The sequence below is a fragment of the Daphnia pulicaria genome, chromosome 1 (assembly GCF_021234035.1).
Source record: "Daphnia pulicaria isolate SC F1-1A chromosome 1, SC_F0-13Bv2, whole genome shotgun sequence".
NCBI lineage: Eukaryota > Metazoa > Arthropoda > Branchiopoda > Diplostraca > Daphniidae > Daphnia > Daphnia pulicaria.
In genome coordinates this window covers 26,306,671-26,322,533 of record NC_060913.1, presented here as the reverse complement: position 1 = coordinate 26,322,533, position 15,863 = coordinate 26,306,671, and the positions used below count along the sequence as shown (strand labels likewise).

Genomic DNA, 15,863 nt, shown 5'->3' with positions numbered 1-15,863 from the left:
GAGGTTATATAAGGGTGCTCGACATGAGGTGATGTAAAGGTGTGACTACCAACACACTGTTTCAACTGAAAAGACAAGACAAAAATTATTCTCAACATGGCATATATAAATGTTGGCATTCCGTTTAGCGACGGTTTGTTGATTAGTGGGGAACACGCCCACTCCATCAACAAAAAAACCATAAAAAATCATGTTAAACCAGACAAGGGTACAAAAACCCAACAGGCATGTAGTGTCTCCGACTACAATCCAACCGGAGTCTCACAAGGCAGCTCAGTATTATATATTGATAACCTAAACGGTAACATTATAAACAATTACCGATATGAAAGTAAAAAAAGCAATCGAAATCAATCAGACCGTCGTTCAGATCGATGTAGTACCAATCCTGCTGAACGGAACGAGCGAAATTATCAGACAAACTGTAACATTCGATACCCGGAAGTCTATGATGAATCCGGGAATGGAAACAGAACTACGGTACGAAGGACGGGTAATCGTTATCCGGTCCAGATGGACATTTTATGTGATCAAAATAGCCCTAACCACCAACCTAAAGGTGGTAACAGGCGCCATATCCAGAACCACGAATCTCATAGAGCTCCACCAAACACCGTTTTTATCCAAAATTATACAAACTATGATAATAGGATTATTCACCACTACGGATGTAATCCAATTGGAAATACAAATTCCAATGGCCAACAAGGTCGTCATTTTAAAAATTATGACGGAAACCAGAATCATCACGACGGGTATCACCCCGATCGTAATGTTTCTGGAACCACGATTGAGCAACCAGTACGACAACCAGCAAATAAGGCTAAAATACATCCAAGCCGGCCATCAGTAGCGTGGACAATTCCGATGGGTGAAACTGCGACAGCTCAAAAGAAACAAAAAGTCAAAAACCAAAAAGAATTTGAAGCATATCCTGCGGAGGAGGTTACGGAAGAAGCTGCTCGTGCGCATGAACCGGAAAATGTAGAACCAGAACCGGAAGTAGCTCCAAGTGAGCAACTAGATGAACCCGACCCCCACGAACCCGAAGAATATTCAGCCCTATCTTTACCGGAAGACGCGGCTCGTGCGCATGAACCGGAAAATGTAGAACCAGAACCGGAAGTAGCTCCAAGTGAGCAACTAGATGAACCCGACCCCCACGAACCCAAAGAATATTCAGCCCTATCTTTACCGGAAGACGCGGCTCGTGCGCATGAACCGGAAAATGTAGAACCAGAACCGGAAGTAGCTCCAAGTGAGCAACTAGATGAACCCGACCCCCACGAACCCGAAGAATATTCAGCCCTATCTTTACCGGAAGACGCGGCTCGTGCGCATGAACCGGAAGTAGCTCCAAGTGAACAACTAAATGAACCGCACCCCCACGAACCCGAAGAATACTCAAAAGCAAAATATTTACCGGATAACGAGTATGCAACACCTCCGATTCAACCTGAAAAAAAGGTCCGAAAAGGGTTGGGGAAATTCTTTTCTGATATGTTTAAAACAAAGAAGCAAGAACCGGTTGGGAAAGCTAAACCTGACAAGACAAAACCTACCGACGAGACGCTCGTAGAAAGAACAACTAAGAGCGAAAAGGAAAAGGAAAGAAAAATCAAACAAACTGTAACCAATCAGCAGACAGCACAAGGGCAACGGGAACCGCAGAAACCAAAAGAAGACGAGAAAAAACCATCAGAAAATAAAAAAAATTGGTTCAAAAAAAAATTAGAAAAAGCAGAAGAAAAAATACAAAAATTTGGTAATAGTGTAAAAGAAAAAAAAGATAAAGGGATAAAAAATGTTAAAAACGGGGCTAAGAAAGTCACCAAATTTTTTAAGAAAAATAAGAAATAAATAAGGCGCGATGTAGAGGAAAAGAAACGGAAGAACGGAAAAAATGCAAGACAAATCTCGAAGATATATGACCGGAAGAATAAAGCGGAAGGATGGGACTGGATAGGACTGAAAGAAAAGGACCGGAGGAAGCGAATGAAAGAAAGTGGATGGAAGAAATGGACCGGAAGTAGAACAGGGAAGAATTTGACTGGAAGAAAAGGACCGGAGGAAGAACAAGGAAGAAATTGACTGGAAGAGAAATGGACTGGATGAATAAAGCGGAAGGATGGGATTGGATAGGACGGGAAGAAAAGGAACAAAGGAAGAAAATGAAACAAAATGGATGGAAGAAATGGACTGGATGAATAAAGCGGAAGGGTGGAACTGGATAGGACTGGAAGAAATGGACCGGAAGTAGAAAATGAAAGAAAATGGATGGAAGAAATGGACTGGATGAATAAAGCGGAAAGATGGGACTGGATAGGACTGGAAGAAAAGGACCGGAAGTAGAACAAGGAAGAAAGTGACTGGAAGAGAAATGGACCGGAAGAAAAACATGGAAGAATTAGACTGGAACCGATAATTTGTGTAGTAAAATAGATTTGTGATAAACTGGCTCATTTTACAAATAAAAAAAAGTTCTCATTGATGCCAACAGAGATTAAACAAACCAGTAGGTATCATCATAGTCTATAACAGCAAAGAAATGCGTTAGTTAGCACTTCAATGTTATTACTTCACTTTCACCTTTTTTTACTCGTTGCATGTATAGTTGCGAATGAGAGAATGAATGTCCGTAACGGAATGCAGCAGTATCAAACTCATTTGTTATTTGAGCCTTAAAAGCGGGATGTGTAAGTGTAACCAGTTGTGAGAGGGAGTAGGCCGTATTCTTCCATTAAATTGGGTCCTACAAAACAAAAATAGAAATGAAAGATTCTCGACTTAATAATTCGGTTTGACCTACCCAAAAAACAGATGGCAGATATTCGTTGTAGGTGATGTGTTGCACCAAAGCTATAACGATTTCCTTAGTCTCCTGGTAAAGTTTCTCATCGTCCCATTGGGAGTTGATCAAAGCCAGCTGGTTAGCATACTTGTCGTGCAAACGAAGCCAAACGACGATGTGCAAGACACAGTTGGACAAGTGTACTGATTGACTCGTTGATCACCTGATTATTTTAACAAATTAGCCACATTCAAACCAACCAGTATTTATTTTAGAATTCGTACCTGCGACGAAGCATTGGCTTCCGTATTCGTCGGAAATACAATCCTTTCGTTCGGGATCGACTGGTAAAACAAACATAGTCCCCGCCGATTGTCTATTGGGGTAACACGACAACTTTTTCAGCAGCAGTCGAGCCATAAATGACGGAAGCGTCCAGATAGGCCGGAATTCGGTTGAGCTAATTGCATAATCAAGTCGAATCAAGTAAAGTAATGAATTGCATCATTAGGAAAAAAGCGAGCTACAGTACCTGGTCGGCATAACCGAATTTGCAATCTTCTCGAGGAGCGATGACAGAGCGGACGAAATCGTGACAGCTAACGCCAAATTGACTCTAGAATTCATTGTCGTGGTCCACATCGATGGGGAAACAAAGTGGGTTCGGTGGGGAAACAGAGTTCGCTCAGGTGACAAGTACTTGCCGTCACCCGTGCAACATTGAATCGCCGAATTGGTCACTTTTCACAACAGAAAATAAATTAGCCTTGCTCATTAAAAACAGAGAAAATGAATTAATTAGCTTACATGTACGGAAAGTAGGAACGTGAGTAATATCGTGAGCGACAAGTTGACCCCAGTGCATCACAGTAATTGTGTTAATTGATTGAATTGATTGTCGGGATAATCTGAGACGCCTTACGAAAAGATGCGGCTGACAGAGTCAACTGGAGCCCGGAGGTATAGTCCCGGCCATTCACGGGACGTCCAAATGCCTTTTAAAAATTAGGACAATAAGTAAACTTGTTGAATGAAGCTAACTATTAAATTCACCATCTGCGTATTGGGGAGGTAAGATGCGTTCCAAAGGCGAATTCGATCTACCCCAATTGGGGTAAGCAAGATTGTTGCATATGAAGCGTCGTAAGTCCTAAGTAATTTCAGAGTAGCATTATTCAATCTGTATCAAAGTCATTCAAAAACACTTTTACCTGTTGTACAAAGCAGATGCATTGCAGTGCAAGCAGGCTATGCACGGCAAATGGACGAAAGAGCGGTCTCCTTAACACACAAGTGTTGCAGTGTCACGGGCGAAGTCCTACATTTTCGTTACAGCAGTGCGAACCCGGCAATTTCAGGTTCAAGTTCAACCTAAAAATTCAAAAAACAATTTAGATAATCTTAAACAAAAATTTAAAAGAATAACTTACACATTAGCCAAGTTTCTAGACGCTTCCAGCGATTGAAGTCCTTTCCATCCTTCCTGCTGGCCTATGAGGGAGGCATATAGGTGGTAGGTAGCACTGTAGCTGTAGGCCGCAGAATTTTGCCAGGGAGCTAACATGTTATTCCCAGCATGCCATTCGAAAGCACTAATCTCTTCCACGTGCTGGCGAGCTACCGTAACAGCACGACTCATCTCGTCTTTGGTTATGTCTCTGGGCATGGCTGTCAACTCACTCGACTCGGGGAATCGTGCAACAGAAGCTGGGTTATTGAATAAATTAAACATTACCATTGGAAATTCACACTGATTAGACATGGTAACTTACATGTTGTCTTGAGAATGTCTATAGACAACAAGCTCCGAAATTTCCATCTGCTGCCGTACACCACCAAGGATTGTAGAGTCATTCAATGAACCAAGGTGAACAGAGAATGGCAGGTTTGCATTGAAACACAGATGGTTGATTAGCAGAGACGCAGCAGGACACCATGGTTCCTCTCCGGGAGTACGTCATACGCTATCCACAATTGTTATTGAATTAAAGAAAAATCAACTTTAAGACAAATTTGAACTGACGTGTAGGGATAGTTGAATACGTAAGAAAGATCCGGTCGATTGGACACTTGTGGTGCTGAATAAACAGGACTATAGCTGGTAGTATTGGCATAATACCACTGAGCTGGTAGGAGAATGAGTAAACACGCAAGTGGCAGCCACTTGAAAGAATGTAATCTAATATTTAATTAAAATTAAATATTTGATTACATTACATTTAATTGAATTAATTAAATTTAATACCTAGGTGAGAGAGTCATGATGTGTAGCAGCGAAGCCTCTGGCTGAATGACTAACATTTAATATAGATGCTCACATCAAATGATTACACTTTTGATGGGAAGCCTGAGGCCACATGTTGCGTCAGCGCTTTTTTGTCACCCTTGTTTCACCCTTTTCTTTGACTAGACATAATATAATGACATACGCGTTGACAGGAGGCGTTCAGGGGCTAATTTCGTATGCCTTTTGACATAATGCGGGTAAAATCGGGGGAAAGGTAAGATAAATTCATGGTCGGGCATAAATAAGAACGGCTTCAGTGTAGTATTCGACCGCTTTAGTGGTGTAAGCTGGAGCTTCGGTGTAGTAGCTGGGAACAGAGTTGTACTTAGGATCGGTGAAGGATGATGAGGCAGTATACTAAGTCGTGTAGTACTCCGGTGCCTTGATGGTCAAACTCGGGGCAGAGTATTACTTCGGGACGTCGGTGTAGTAGCTCAAGGGAAGCGTAAGTTGTGGTATAATACTCCGGCGCCTTAGATGTGTAGTACTTAAAGCCTCGGTGTAGTAACTGGTTGTTGTTTAATGTTTAGTAAGGCGGCGGCGTTGTGATTTGTGATCCGCCATACCAATGATACAAAATTACAAAGGTACACCAGCGGTCGACCCAGCCATCACAACACCCAACAGCAGCACGTCACTATAGTTAACTAAACAATTCATAAATTTAAACATTGATATTCAGTATAAATAACTGTCAAACAATTAGAAAAGAGTACCAACTGGAATATTAACAAATAGAAAAAAACTGGGATTGATACATAACTCAATGTAAAAAACAAAATATTTACCCATGATTACGAATTGGTTACACGAAGAGCAGAGCACGAGCAATGCAGTTGGGGACAGATGCTGGACACTGCAGTTATTGCCGTTTTGAAAATCATCACTCGACTGATTTCTATACCTTCTTTTCTCTCCTTTTACACGACTTGTTTGAAGACAATTCATTTTACGCCGAGTAAGACTTCGGGGCATCGGTGTAGTAGCTCGGGGCAACGTCAATTGTACTTGGGCGCTTCGGTGTTGTAGTAATTAAGGGCCTCGATGTAGTAGGCAGGGGGCAGCATACGTAGTCGTGTAGTATTTGGGTGCCTTAGTGGTGTAGTACTTGGGAACCTCGGTGTAGTACTCCGGCTCTTTGGTGATGTAGCTCGGGGCAGAGTTATACTTCGGAGCTCGGTGTAGTAGCTCGTAAGTTGTAGCTCGTAGTAGTAGCTCGTATGGAATTGAGTCAAACCCAAACCAGCCTCTTCTGCTGGAGTCATTTCGAATCTACATCAATTGAATATCGAGTCATTTAATTGTTGAAGCTGAAATAATTTGAAGAAAAAAAAAATACCTTTTGCCACGTTCTCTGGTTGTCTCAATACTAGTTAATGCGGCACGACTAAGATGTTCAGCTTCGGTCGCTGTCTGGAAAAGTAAATGCGCGTAAGATGACGAACTGAGTCTGATGGTGATGTTCTTGTCGCGAAGGAATTTCTCCGTCTCGTCCATTAACCTCATGTTGAAGCGACCCGCGTGAGCAGCCGCGTTCACAGAGTAAATGTCAATACCCTGATGCTCACACATTTCACATTTTTCTTGGTTTTCTTGATAGCTTCGCCATAACCTGTTGAGTTAAAATAAAAATCGATTTGAAATAGAGCTCTGGTACTGTATAGGAATACCAAACAAAATTTAGGCAGTGAAATATTTACCGTTACGGCGAAGATCCGGACAACAAGTTCCTGGTTGTCCATCCGGCAGTTTGCAGCAGGCAGTATTGGGCAGTAGTGATCAGAACGAGATCGTACCACACTACGCAATCTTTAGCTAGCCGGCCAGGGCTATGACCACTCGTAACCACCAACTTTAGGGCAATAGTAAGGATATTCGTTGCTGTATTGATTGACAGCTGTTTGGACTGCTGTATGGATTGACACAGTAGTGTATGAAATGTCGACTGATGTCTCAAGTTTATAATTAGATTTCGGCACGGTATGAATAGGGACATAGGGAGGAAGAGCAGGTTCAACTTGAGGAAGTTCAAAGTAAGGTGGCAGTGTATAGTCGATGGGGGCGAGTAAGTCGGTTCAGGACTCGGTGATGTCTGGTAATTCGGGTTACGATTAGGTTTGACCTTCTCGGTCTCAAAAATCGGTTGGTAACGTCCATCGAACGGTAATTTAAATTCAAAGCCCAATCCAGAGGGATCGTATAGTAGCCTATAGCTGATCGTATTGAACCACATCATCGTCGCGTCGCGCCGCGCCGCGCCGTGCTAAAGTCTGTTGGGTTCGGGTTGATATTCAATGTGGCAGGTCGATTAAAGGGATTTTGACGTATTCAAATATCTTTTTAATTCGACCATTTGACCCTTTCGGTTTCTCGACGCCTTCGCTGCTGGAGAAGACAGAAAACAGCACGCCAAAAATGAGCACGCCAACCGTCCAACGCGGCAACATCTTGAATTCTTGAAAATAAAATAAATAAATAAATTCAGCTATAATTCATGCACGGAAATTGGATACGCCGGAGATAATTTCAAGAGGGTTTGCCCGCTTGTAAAATTTTTATAATAGGCCAAATTGAGTTCCCACTGTAGCCAAACGGTTAACAGGTGTAACGTCACAAATATAAGTTTGACAAGAGTGTCATGAATAACGTTTAATTATAACTTCACTCTTTTTTATTAAAATCGCACCATTGCTATTTAACACTGTTATAACTACATCTAAAGAAATTCTAGACAATATTAGACGTTCATCACTCCCCGCACGAAACTCTACACTGCAGCGCAACCAATATAAATTAATCCTTCATTAAATGAAAATGAATGAGCACTGACCTAAAATGAGGCCTTAGAACTCCAATATTGTAGTAGGCCCACAGTTTTTAATAATAATACACTTGGCAGAGAATAGCAACTCAATGGGATGTATGTTGCTGTTTTCACGACACCTGGTCAACTGACTCTGCTATGGAACCGTTTCTCTCTCTTGTGTTTATATACCCGATCAGGCGGGAAAGTTTGGTGGAACAACGTTTGACAACTACTACATTATAAGCCAGGCATATACAATAGCTTACCTTCATCCAGCCTTTCGCTATACAGCAGTAGTTTCCCACATAATGATTTCCTGTCTGTTAGAAATATACCTGCATCATAGACGAGAGATAGTCAGATAACGCATATAAACAATCGTATTTGTTGGCATTCGTGTCGAGTCAGTGTCTAGAATTGAAATTCTTTCTTATAGCAGAAACTTTCGCGTCTGACAGCCTTGATTATCTGATGGCGCATAGCAATTGTCAACCGTTAAAATACAAACAACCGATTGATATAGCAGCCTATTGAGAGGGAATTTCCGAACGCAGGTTTCCCCAAGTAAGAGCCGGTTTTCTATATTTGAATGGTGTGTTTTTATCGACTTTGTTTACCGAAGCAATTGTTCTCCAGACATCTAGAAAATTAGACATGGTGGGGAATCAGAAAAAAAGAAGCCGGAAAGCAATAGTAAGGTTATTGCAGGCTATTTGTCTGGCTACATGATAAGTACTCGAGAAAAAGTGTCGAAACAACATAAGAAATTGTCCATATAATAATCTGTTCTATCATGCTGCCTATGAACCAAATTGACGTTTCCTGTCGATAACCAAACTTGTTAGACTTTGATACCTTTAGAATCGCGCGTCAAAATCTGGTTTTTCAACTTTGTTGATGTTCCGGTTGATGGAGGTGAGCAACTGCTCCCAGCCGACTCGAAGCGTTTCCATGGTGTAGGCGGTTTAGGCGGTTATGAGTGTGTATCGGTTTTCAAACACCATCGATTCTTGAATGCCCTGGTTGAGCTTCTCCAACTCTTCCATGTGCGACTTGTAGGCGTAGACGTTCTGCTCCTATTCTTTCAAGCGGACCAACTGATTCTCCAATGATCCCTGAACATTCATTCAGTCGACAAAATACACAGAAAATCAGTTTGACGACATCAAAAGGAGAACAAGTCTTTGAAGAGACGGACCTGCATTCCCATTGCGATCAAAGCCACGGCGTCCATTTGGCACTCAATCCATGGTCCATCCGAGTTAGCCTTTTCGGCAAACTGGCGGCGCATAAGCTCATTGTTCTGTTGTTTACGAAGCCGGGACGGCCTCCAGAGTGCCGTCCCTTTGAGGAACCAACAGACGGACTTCCGCCCATTTGGAAGTTATGTCCTTAAACAAGAGAAAAATCAAATTAGTCCAACAACAAAGTACAACTTTTAAGGCAATTGAAGGGCTGGAGAGAAGGGTGAAAAAATCCGAATAAATAAAAATGAAAAACGATAAAAAAAAGAACATTCCCCATAAAAGAACATGCCCATTCACCAAGCAAACAGGCCATGGTTTACCTTGGGTGATGATTCATCCTTTTAACAAAATCAACGAGCGTTTGCAGCAGTTAGTTTGGGCCACACAAACACACGACACATAATAAATAAGTGATTTTTTTTTTAAATCAACGCCAACGTCGACCCAGTTGATAAGCGCCAAATTAAATTTAAAGCACGCAAATATAGTGAATCAGCAATAAAATCGTATCGAAATTATTTTAAAAACAAAAAACGACCCCCGTGTTATCTCCGCGATAAAAATCCGCAGCAGAGGAGTCGACAAGAGCAAGTGAATAATTTTTTTTTTTTTTTTTAATACCTTGGCCGTAAGACTGGTGTATGGATTGTCCAAGCCGCCGGGGATGCTGTGCTGGCTAGCAAACGACTCGACTTGTTGAACCAGACCGACTGATCGATTGGTATTCCTTATCCGCCTCGCCAAGCGTGGCTTTGAACTCTTCGTGAGCCTCCAACAAGCCCTGGATTTCTTCCATCGTGTGGATGATGAACATGTCGACCAAATCCTCACGTGCTCCACCCAACCAGTTGTTTAAAGGCTATCAGTAAATAAAAAAGAAAGATAAGCTTTTGAGAAAATGAGAAAATCAGCCAATAATATGAAATTAGCTATCCAGAGTATAATGTAAGTAATACTGTACAATTCTAGAACAGTTTTAAGTTGTTCTAATTTGCCGCGTTTTTCCTCTAGTTTCCGATCAGCTGAACCAGCAACTACTCCTGATATTAGAGAAAGCGGGCTATATCGAGCACTTCCTGCAGTTGTGCAATTTTTTTTTTGTTTCAAATGGCGTCCATTGACTTCGGATTCGTAGGAGGTCCACAGAGCAAAAAAATCTACGAATAAATTGAGAAGGATTCAAGTTTTCTTTAGCACAATGAGTTCTGTTTTTCTCTTTTACCTGGGATGACGGACTTCCATTTTCATTTTCTGCTTCTGCGTCCGATCTCCGTGCCGAATGACGGCCACAACACGACGCAATTCCATCCTGGCAAAAACGAAATCCTGATTAATTATCGTATCGACTTTTTCGCTGAAAACATTTTAATACATCTTGCCAAAAGTCGTAGGCACTATCGGTGGGTCATCGAGCTGGAAAGGCAGAGCCCACGGAATATGTAAAGTGGGCGCCAAACGACGTGGAATTATATTTCCAAGAATCCTGGCGCAATCGTCGTAGTATTTTGCCGAATTTTTGACAAAACTAAAGCCAGCATTGACATCACAAACGAACGACCTGCCATTCGCCCTAACCAAGATACTTTAATTGAGCATTAATAATAAACAGCATGTAAATAGGAAATTACCTCAAGAGGTCAAAGCCGCTAACGGTTTGATTGATTGTTGATGAATCAATGAATCAAACCGTCAAAGGCTAGACAAACTTTACGCTGTTATTAACGTCCGCCTGCAGGGGACTATTCAGTTCGCTGGGTGGAAGGCTGAGCGGCTCAGAGCTGGCCGACGTTTCATGCTCCTTCACTCGACGTCCGGAAGAGTCGGAATCGACGGAAGTAATAGTCTCCGACATGCTTTTCGAGCCGTTCTTCAAGTGACGCAATAAAACACGCTGACTCATTTGCTGGTTGGGACTCGACGGATCAATATCCGGAGCGATGGCTGCGGTGGCAAGTGGAGGAGCTGATGACGTCACGATTTGATCCTCTTCTTCATCCGCCGAGGGAAGTTGAGACGAGTTGAGGGATGAGCAGGCGAAACTGGGTGGTGCCGGAAGCAACTCCTGAGCGTCCTGAGATCCCGGCCAGGGTGGAAACTGGACCATGATTTCCTTCTCCGTCTCAGATAGTTCGGCGGATGGGGGATCGGTGGGGGCTGGTGGTCGCTAGGGAGGCGGAGTGGGCGGATGGGGTGGATCTAAATCTGAATCGCAGGTGACGACAAAGGAGGTGGTGCCTTTGTCATCCGAGCTGGTGGTCCCACCACCACCTCCGCTCTGCCGGACAGCGACGGATGAATGCGGCTGGAGGACTGTAACTTGCCAAGTGCTGCCAAACTCGTCGCTATAGTTGCCGGCCGTATCCGGACACGAAACGTTCGAGTCGAACAATTTCTGGGCCTGCAGCAGTTTGCCTTCTTCCGCCGGATTGGGAGGAGGTCCATCGTGCGGATGAGGCTCCGAATCAGACCAGACGACATCTTCCACGTCGGTGAAGCCCAACGAGCGGTTCATGTCTGGCTTGGCCGGAAGCGAGGAAGCAAAGAGATCGTCGTTGTTGAGACTGCCATCATCGCTGGATCCGCTTCCGCTCAAGTAGCGGGTCGGGTCGTGAACCAGAACGCGACCGGCCACAATTTCTTCTTCGACGGGCGAGCGCGCGTCCTGATTTAATTTCATTTGTGTATACCGTGAAGGGCTGGAGGGCCGGCAGAGTGACGCTGCGGTTGGTGTTGGCCACGGGTTTGTTGCAGCCGTTGTACAGGTTCTCCTCGCTGGCCCGCCGGACGCACAAAGCCGAAAAGAAAGACGAACGCGATTTCTTCTTCTTGGCACCGTGATCCTATGGGAAAGTGATACACAAATCAAATAAAATGTTAACAAAAACAAGTTCAATCAAAAACCCCCCAGCAAAAGAATGCACTTAATAAAGTCGTTCGACAGCCCAGCTCGGCTATTTATGAGAATGCTCTTCCGACTTCCCATTCACATAAATAACACACACAGATATATTTATTATAAGAATGTGTGTCTGTGTGTCTGTGTCCACCCCTTTTAGTAGTGTAACTGGTGATGTTGGCTCCAGAGAGGTCTTTGTGTACATATCGATCCTACATCTTCTTCTCCCAGCCGTTCATCATCTTAATAGAAAATGGTGGGGGTCAACCACAATTTCTATCTTGTATTTCCCACCCACTTTTGTTTTATTACATCACCAGAGTAGGAACTCTCGAAGGCTTTATCGACATGCGCCAAATGGTAATAATATGTTACCCGTGTAAATCTAACAGAAGAGGGCCAAAAAGAGATGAACAAGTCATCCGGATGATCGATGGACCTTTTTTGTTTCTTATCCATCCTGGAATCTCTTCCTCCCTTTTCACACTGAATATTTATGATGATGAGAGAGATTCTTATTTGTTTCTTTGATGTGTATATCCCTCCCGGCCTGCGAACGAATTTGACGACAGAGAATGTCTGTTGACAATATCTGCAAAAAGAGGAGCTAGCATGTGAAAGGAATATCCAAAAAGCTGTGCCAGTATAGGATACCGGACCACTGGAGACTCTACGAGACAGAGGGGGGATCTGTATGCTCCTGCTGTATTGATTTTTCCTCTTCTCTCAGATCTCTCAGATCTCTCAGTGAGAGCAAACAAAAAGGGAAAGAATAAAAAGGACAGCCAAGGACACACACCAAGATGGCTGCCCTTACATCTATCATAATATGTAAAAAAAGATCCTGTCAGGATTTTTTTTTTTAATTATTTGGGGCTGATCAAAGTTGAGTGAATTTCTACCAGTGTTACTACCTTGCGACTCGTTAGGCATCCGAAAAATCCTTTGGCTCTTTGGCGCACGTGGGACGAGCGATCCAGCACGTCCGTTTCTTTCTTGTTGATGCAGTATTGCTCGCGAATGTCTTCGCGCGAGTAGAGGGCCGTCTCGTATTGTTGCTGCTGAGATGTAGTGGGTGGAGTCTCGGCTTTGCTTCCGCCGCCTCCGCCGGAAGCGCCGCGTTGATTTTTAGTCGTGCGACCCATTCGATCGCCAACGCCTCCGATGTTGGTCGCCTTAGTCGATCCTACGTCCACCTGAAAATACACACACACACACGTCAAAATGGTCACCAAATCGATTATTTCCCCCCTGGGCTAATTATACGTCAAAATGGAAGGGGGGAAGGGGCGTGGTGTTTCACTACTAATAATAGAAAAGGGGGTAGGATCGGTCGCTTTGATCCTGTATAAGTGCATTTGACAAGTAATTGGGAACGTCCATCATCTCTTCTTTTCAGTTTAGACGACTGAATTTGATCATTTGCTAGATTTTAATCTGTGGCAGGACTGCGACTGACCTAAATGGAAACGTCACTCCGGTTGTTGCCGCGGTTGCCTCTGCTGCCCGGCTGCTGCTGTTGGCCGCCAGCTGATGCCGACTGATGATGTGACGGTGGTCAAACGCCGAAATCTCTCGGCAATCCTCTCAACACACCTAATAAATAAAAACAAAATTTGACACATGTGTAACCATTGGTTAATCATTGCATTTGACCAGTTTTCTTAAATTGAATTCCCTCGTGAGGTTTAAGCGCGCGCGCGCCTTTATTTGAATAATCGATTGGACAATATCATCGTGTCAAAAAAAGGAGGAGGTGGATGTTTTAGCCGCAAAGTAAACAAGATTCCCTCATTTTTTTTTACCCCCCTCAGGTCCGCATACATCAGGGGGGGGGGGGCGTCCATTGGGGAATCTAGGCGGATACAGGATACATACACAATATAATAACAAGGCCCCGGCATTTCTTAGATACGAGGAAATGCAGCCTCCGGGCCGTATCTACCTCACTGGCAATCCTATATAAATATATACGATGCTAATAAGCTTTTGACAGCCAGCCTCTTTCTCTCTCACGGACCTTGGCTCTCTCTCTCCTCCTCAGCGCCCAGCAGCCAGCCTTTGTGACAATTTCAACAAACGCATCGACCCTAAATCTTGTTTAGCAAACTGGCTGGATATGACATTCGATTAGAGGCTAGATGTAATATTACTATATTAGGGTTCATTACGAGTCACGCTAGACCTCAGCGCGCTCCGAAATTGCCTGTAAATCGCATCATCCAAATGATACCCCCAACCACGTTTTTTTTATCTTGGGCGGGGTATATTTTCTCCCGGCCTGTGATCATAATAATTCTCTGTCAAATAGAGAAGACGAGAGGATCAGATTGGATTTCAGAGCTATCTATATGCAAATGATTTATACACGCACCTAAAACACACGTAACAGGAATTTAGAACACTTTTTGAAAAAAGGAATTCAAATTTTCGCGCCATGTCAAAACACAATTAAACATTCCAATCCGGATAAGATACGACCTAATAACAAAAGAAGAAGAAAAATAAAAAGAAGTTGGGTGCTGGTTTGATCGATTGTTTGTCTGCCATAGTTAGACGTCGGACAGGATTTTTTTTTTCAGGAGCCTTTACGGAATCTTGGGACAGATTGTTTCGCTGCGCCACGAAAAACAAAAAAAGATAAAAAGTTTCTTTTTATTTCCGTCTGCTGGATGACGACATCGTCGCCAACATCCAGATCAGATTTCCTATTTTGGTTTTTATTCTTTTATTATTACGCCCTCCCACCGTGAGATAACCGCATCTTGTCTGCTGCCCTGCTACTACACCGACGGCTCCCACATCCAGCACTTCCGGACATTTTTCCCCTCCCCTCGCATTCATTCCTTTAGGGCGAGAAACGAAAGTTGCTGATTATTATGTTTCCACCATTCCGGCGCAGAAACACACAGAGAAAAACCTAACCGACCCGATACACATTCAAATAGTGTCTTGTACATTCGCTTCACTGGGCGCAGCAGCAGCAGAGTCTCAGCCGTCTCTAAATATAAACTCTCTGTTTAATCTTCTGAGCTGGGAGAATAGTTTTGAACGATGGTGTGTGTGTGGGTATATATCTGGTGCACCCACAAAAGCCAGAAGGGGACATCTATACACACGCCGTTCCTATTTATCTACGTGATTGCAGGCTTTTAGGAGTTGACACAAGGCCGCTATTTATAAAGAGTGGTGGCAGCCTACTGCACTGCACATGTGTACGACTATCTACCGATAATTGTCCAGGAATAACTGAAATTAGCGCAATTCGATATAATAGGAGAGAGAGACGACGTGATAAATCAAAAAGAAAATGATGTGTGAAAGAATAAGAATAAAAATAATAATAAAGAAAAAGTAGGAGGAACCTGGCGTTGCGTGATGCTGTTGAATGATGGCGTTTCCGACTCCGGCGCTCGTGTCCAGTCTCTCGAGTAAGCTCTTATATTGATCGCCATCTTTTTGGGGGGGCTCCTTGTTTTTTTTTCTTTTTTCTCTGATGCTTCGATCCTCCTTGCTGCTCCTGGATGAGCTGCTGCCCTGGATTGGGCTAGTGCTGCCTTCCACACGAGTGAATTGATAGGTTAATAATGATGGATAGACTGTATAGCAGAGAGGCCTATGTAGTATAACGGCGAATGCTGACACACAATCGTTTGAGGAGCTCAAACCTACAGGAGCGAAAGAAAACATGGGAGTAATTTAATTCTTAATGGATATTATAGCCCACAACAATTTTATACCTCTTCGTCCATGGCTCCTCTTCCCCCTCCTGTGTGTCTGTGATGACACAAAATTCAAGAGAAAATCAATAAACAGAGGGCAAAACAAAACAAATC

The 15,863-nt window shown here is 43.3% G+C and overlaps 2 protein-coding genes and 2 long non-coding RNA genes across 4 annotated transcripts; 1 reads left to right on the top strand and 3 right to left on the bottom strand.

The window, feature by feature from the left end:
* Positions 1–513: 513 nt before the first annotated feature.
* LOC124320596 (sporozoite surface protein 2-like) lies at positions 514–2,557 on the top strand. The gene is made up of 2 exons (XM_046783447.1): positions 514–1,467; positions 2,501–2,557. The coding sequence occupies exons 1-2, from the start codon at positions 514–516 to the stop codon at positions 2,555–2,557; spliced, it is 1,011 nt and encodes a 336-aa protein (XP_046639403.1).
* A 3,705-nt stretch (positions 2,558–6,262) lies between these two features.
* Positions 6,263–6,833, bottom strand: LOC124320165. Its single transcript, XR_006913799.1, has 3 exons — positions 6,779–6,833; positions 6,418–6,690; positions 6,263–6,350 (listed from the first exon to the last, which is right to left on the bottom strand). It is a non-coding gene; the product is annotated as an uncharacterized LOC124320165 (long non-coding RNA).
* Positions 6,834–8,879: 2,046 nt separating this feature from the next.
* On the bottom strand, positions 8,880–9,975 carry LOC124320148. The gene is made up of 3 exons (XR_006913783.1): positions 9,753–9,975; positions 9,083–9,275; positions 8,880–8,999 (listed from the first exon to the last, which is right to left on the bottom strand). It is a non-coding gene; the product is annotated as an uncharacterized LOC124320148 (long non-coding RNA).
* Positions 9,976–11,491: 1,516 nt separating this feature from the next.
* LOC124317800 lies at positions 11,492–15,437 on the bottom strand. The gene is made up of 4 exons (XM_046782788.1): positions 15,393–15,437; positions 13,487–13,623; positions 12,942–13,223; positions 11,492–11,971 (listed from the first exon to the last, which is right to left on the bottom strand). Exons 3-4 carry the CDS (start codon positions 13,170–13,172, stop codon positions 11,699–11,701), a joined length of 504 nt encoding a protein of 167 aa, XP_046638744.1. The 5' UTR covers positions 13,173–13,223; positions 13,487–13,623; positions 15,393–15,437; the 3' UTR covers positions 11,492–11,698.
* Between the last annotated feature and the right edge of the window lie 426 nt (positions 15,438–15,863).

Coding starts and splice junctions, on each gene's coding strand:
- LOC124320596 (XM_046783447.1), top strand. CDS start 514: ATGGACATTTTATGTGATCAAAATAGCCCTAACCACCAACCTAAAGGT. Junction 1,468..2,500: donor CGATTCAACCTGAAAAAAAG/GTCCGAAAAGGG, acceptor TGATGCCAACAG/AGATTAAACAAACCAGTAGG.
- LOC124317800 (XM_046782788.1), bottom strand. CDS start 13,172: ATGGGTCGCACGACTAAAAATCAACGCGGCGCTTCCGGCGGAGGCGGC. Junction 11,972..12,941: donor GATGCCTAACGAGTCGCAAG/GTAGTAACACTG, acceptor ACTTTCCCATAG/GATCACGGTGCCAAGAAGAA.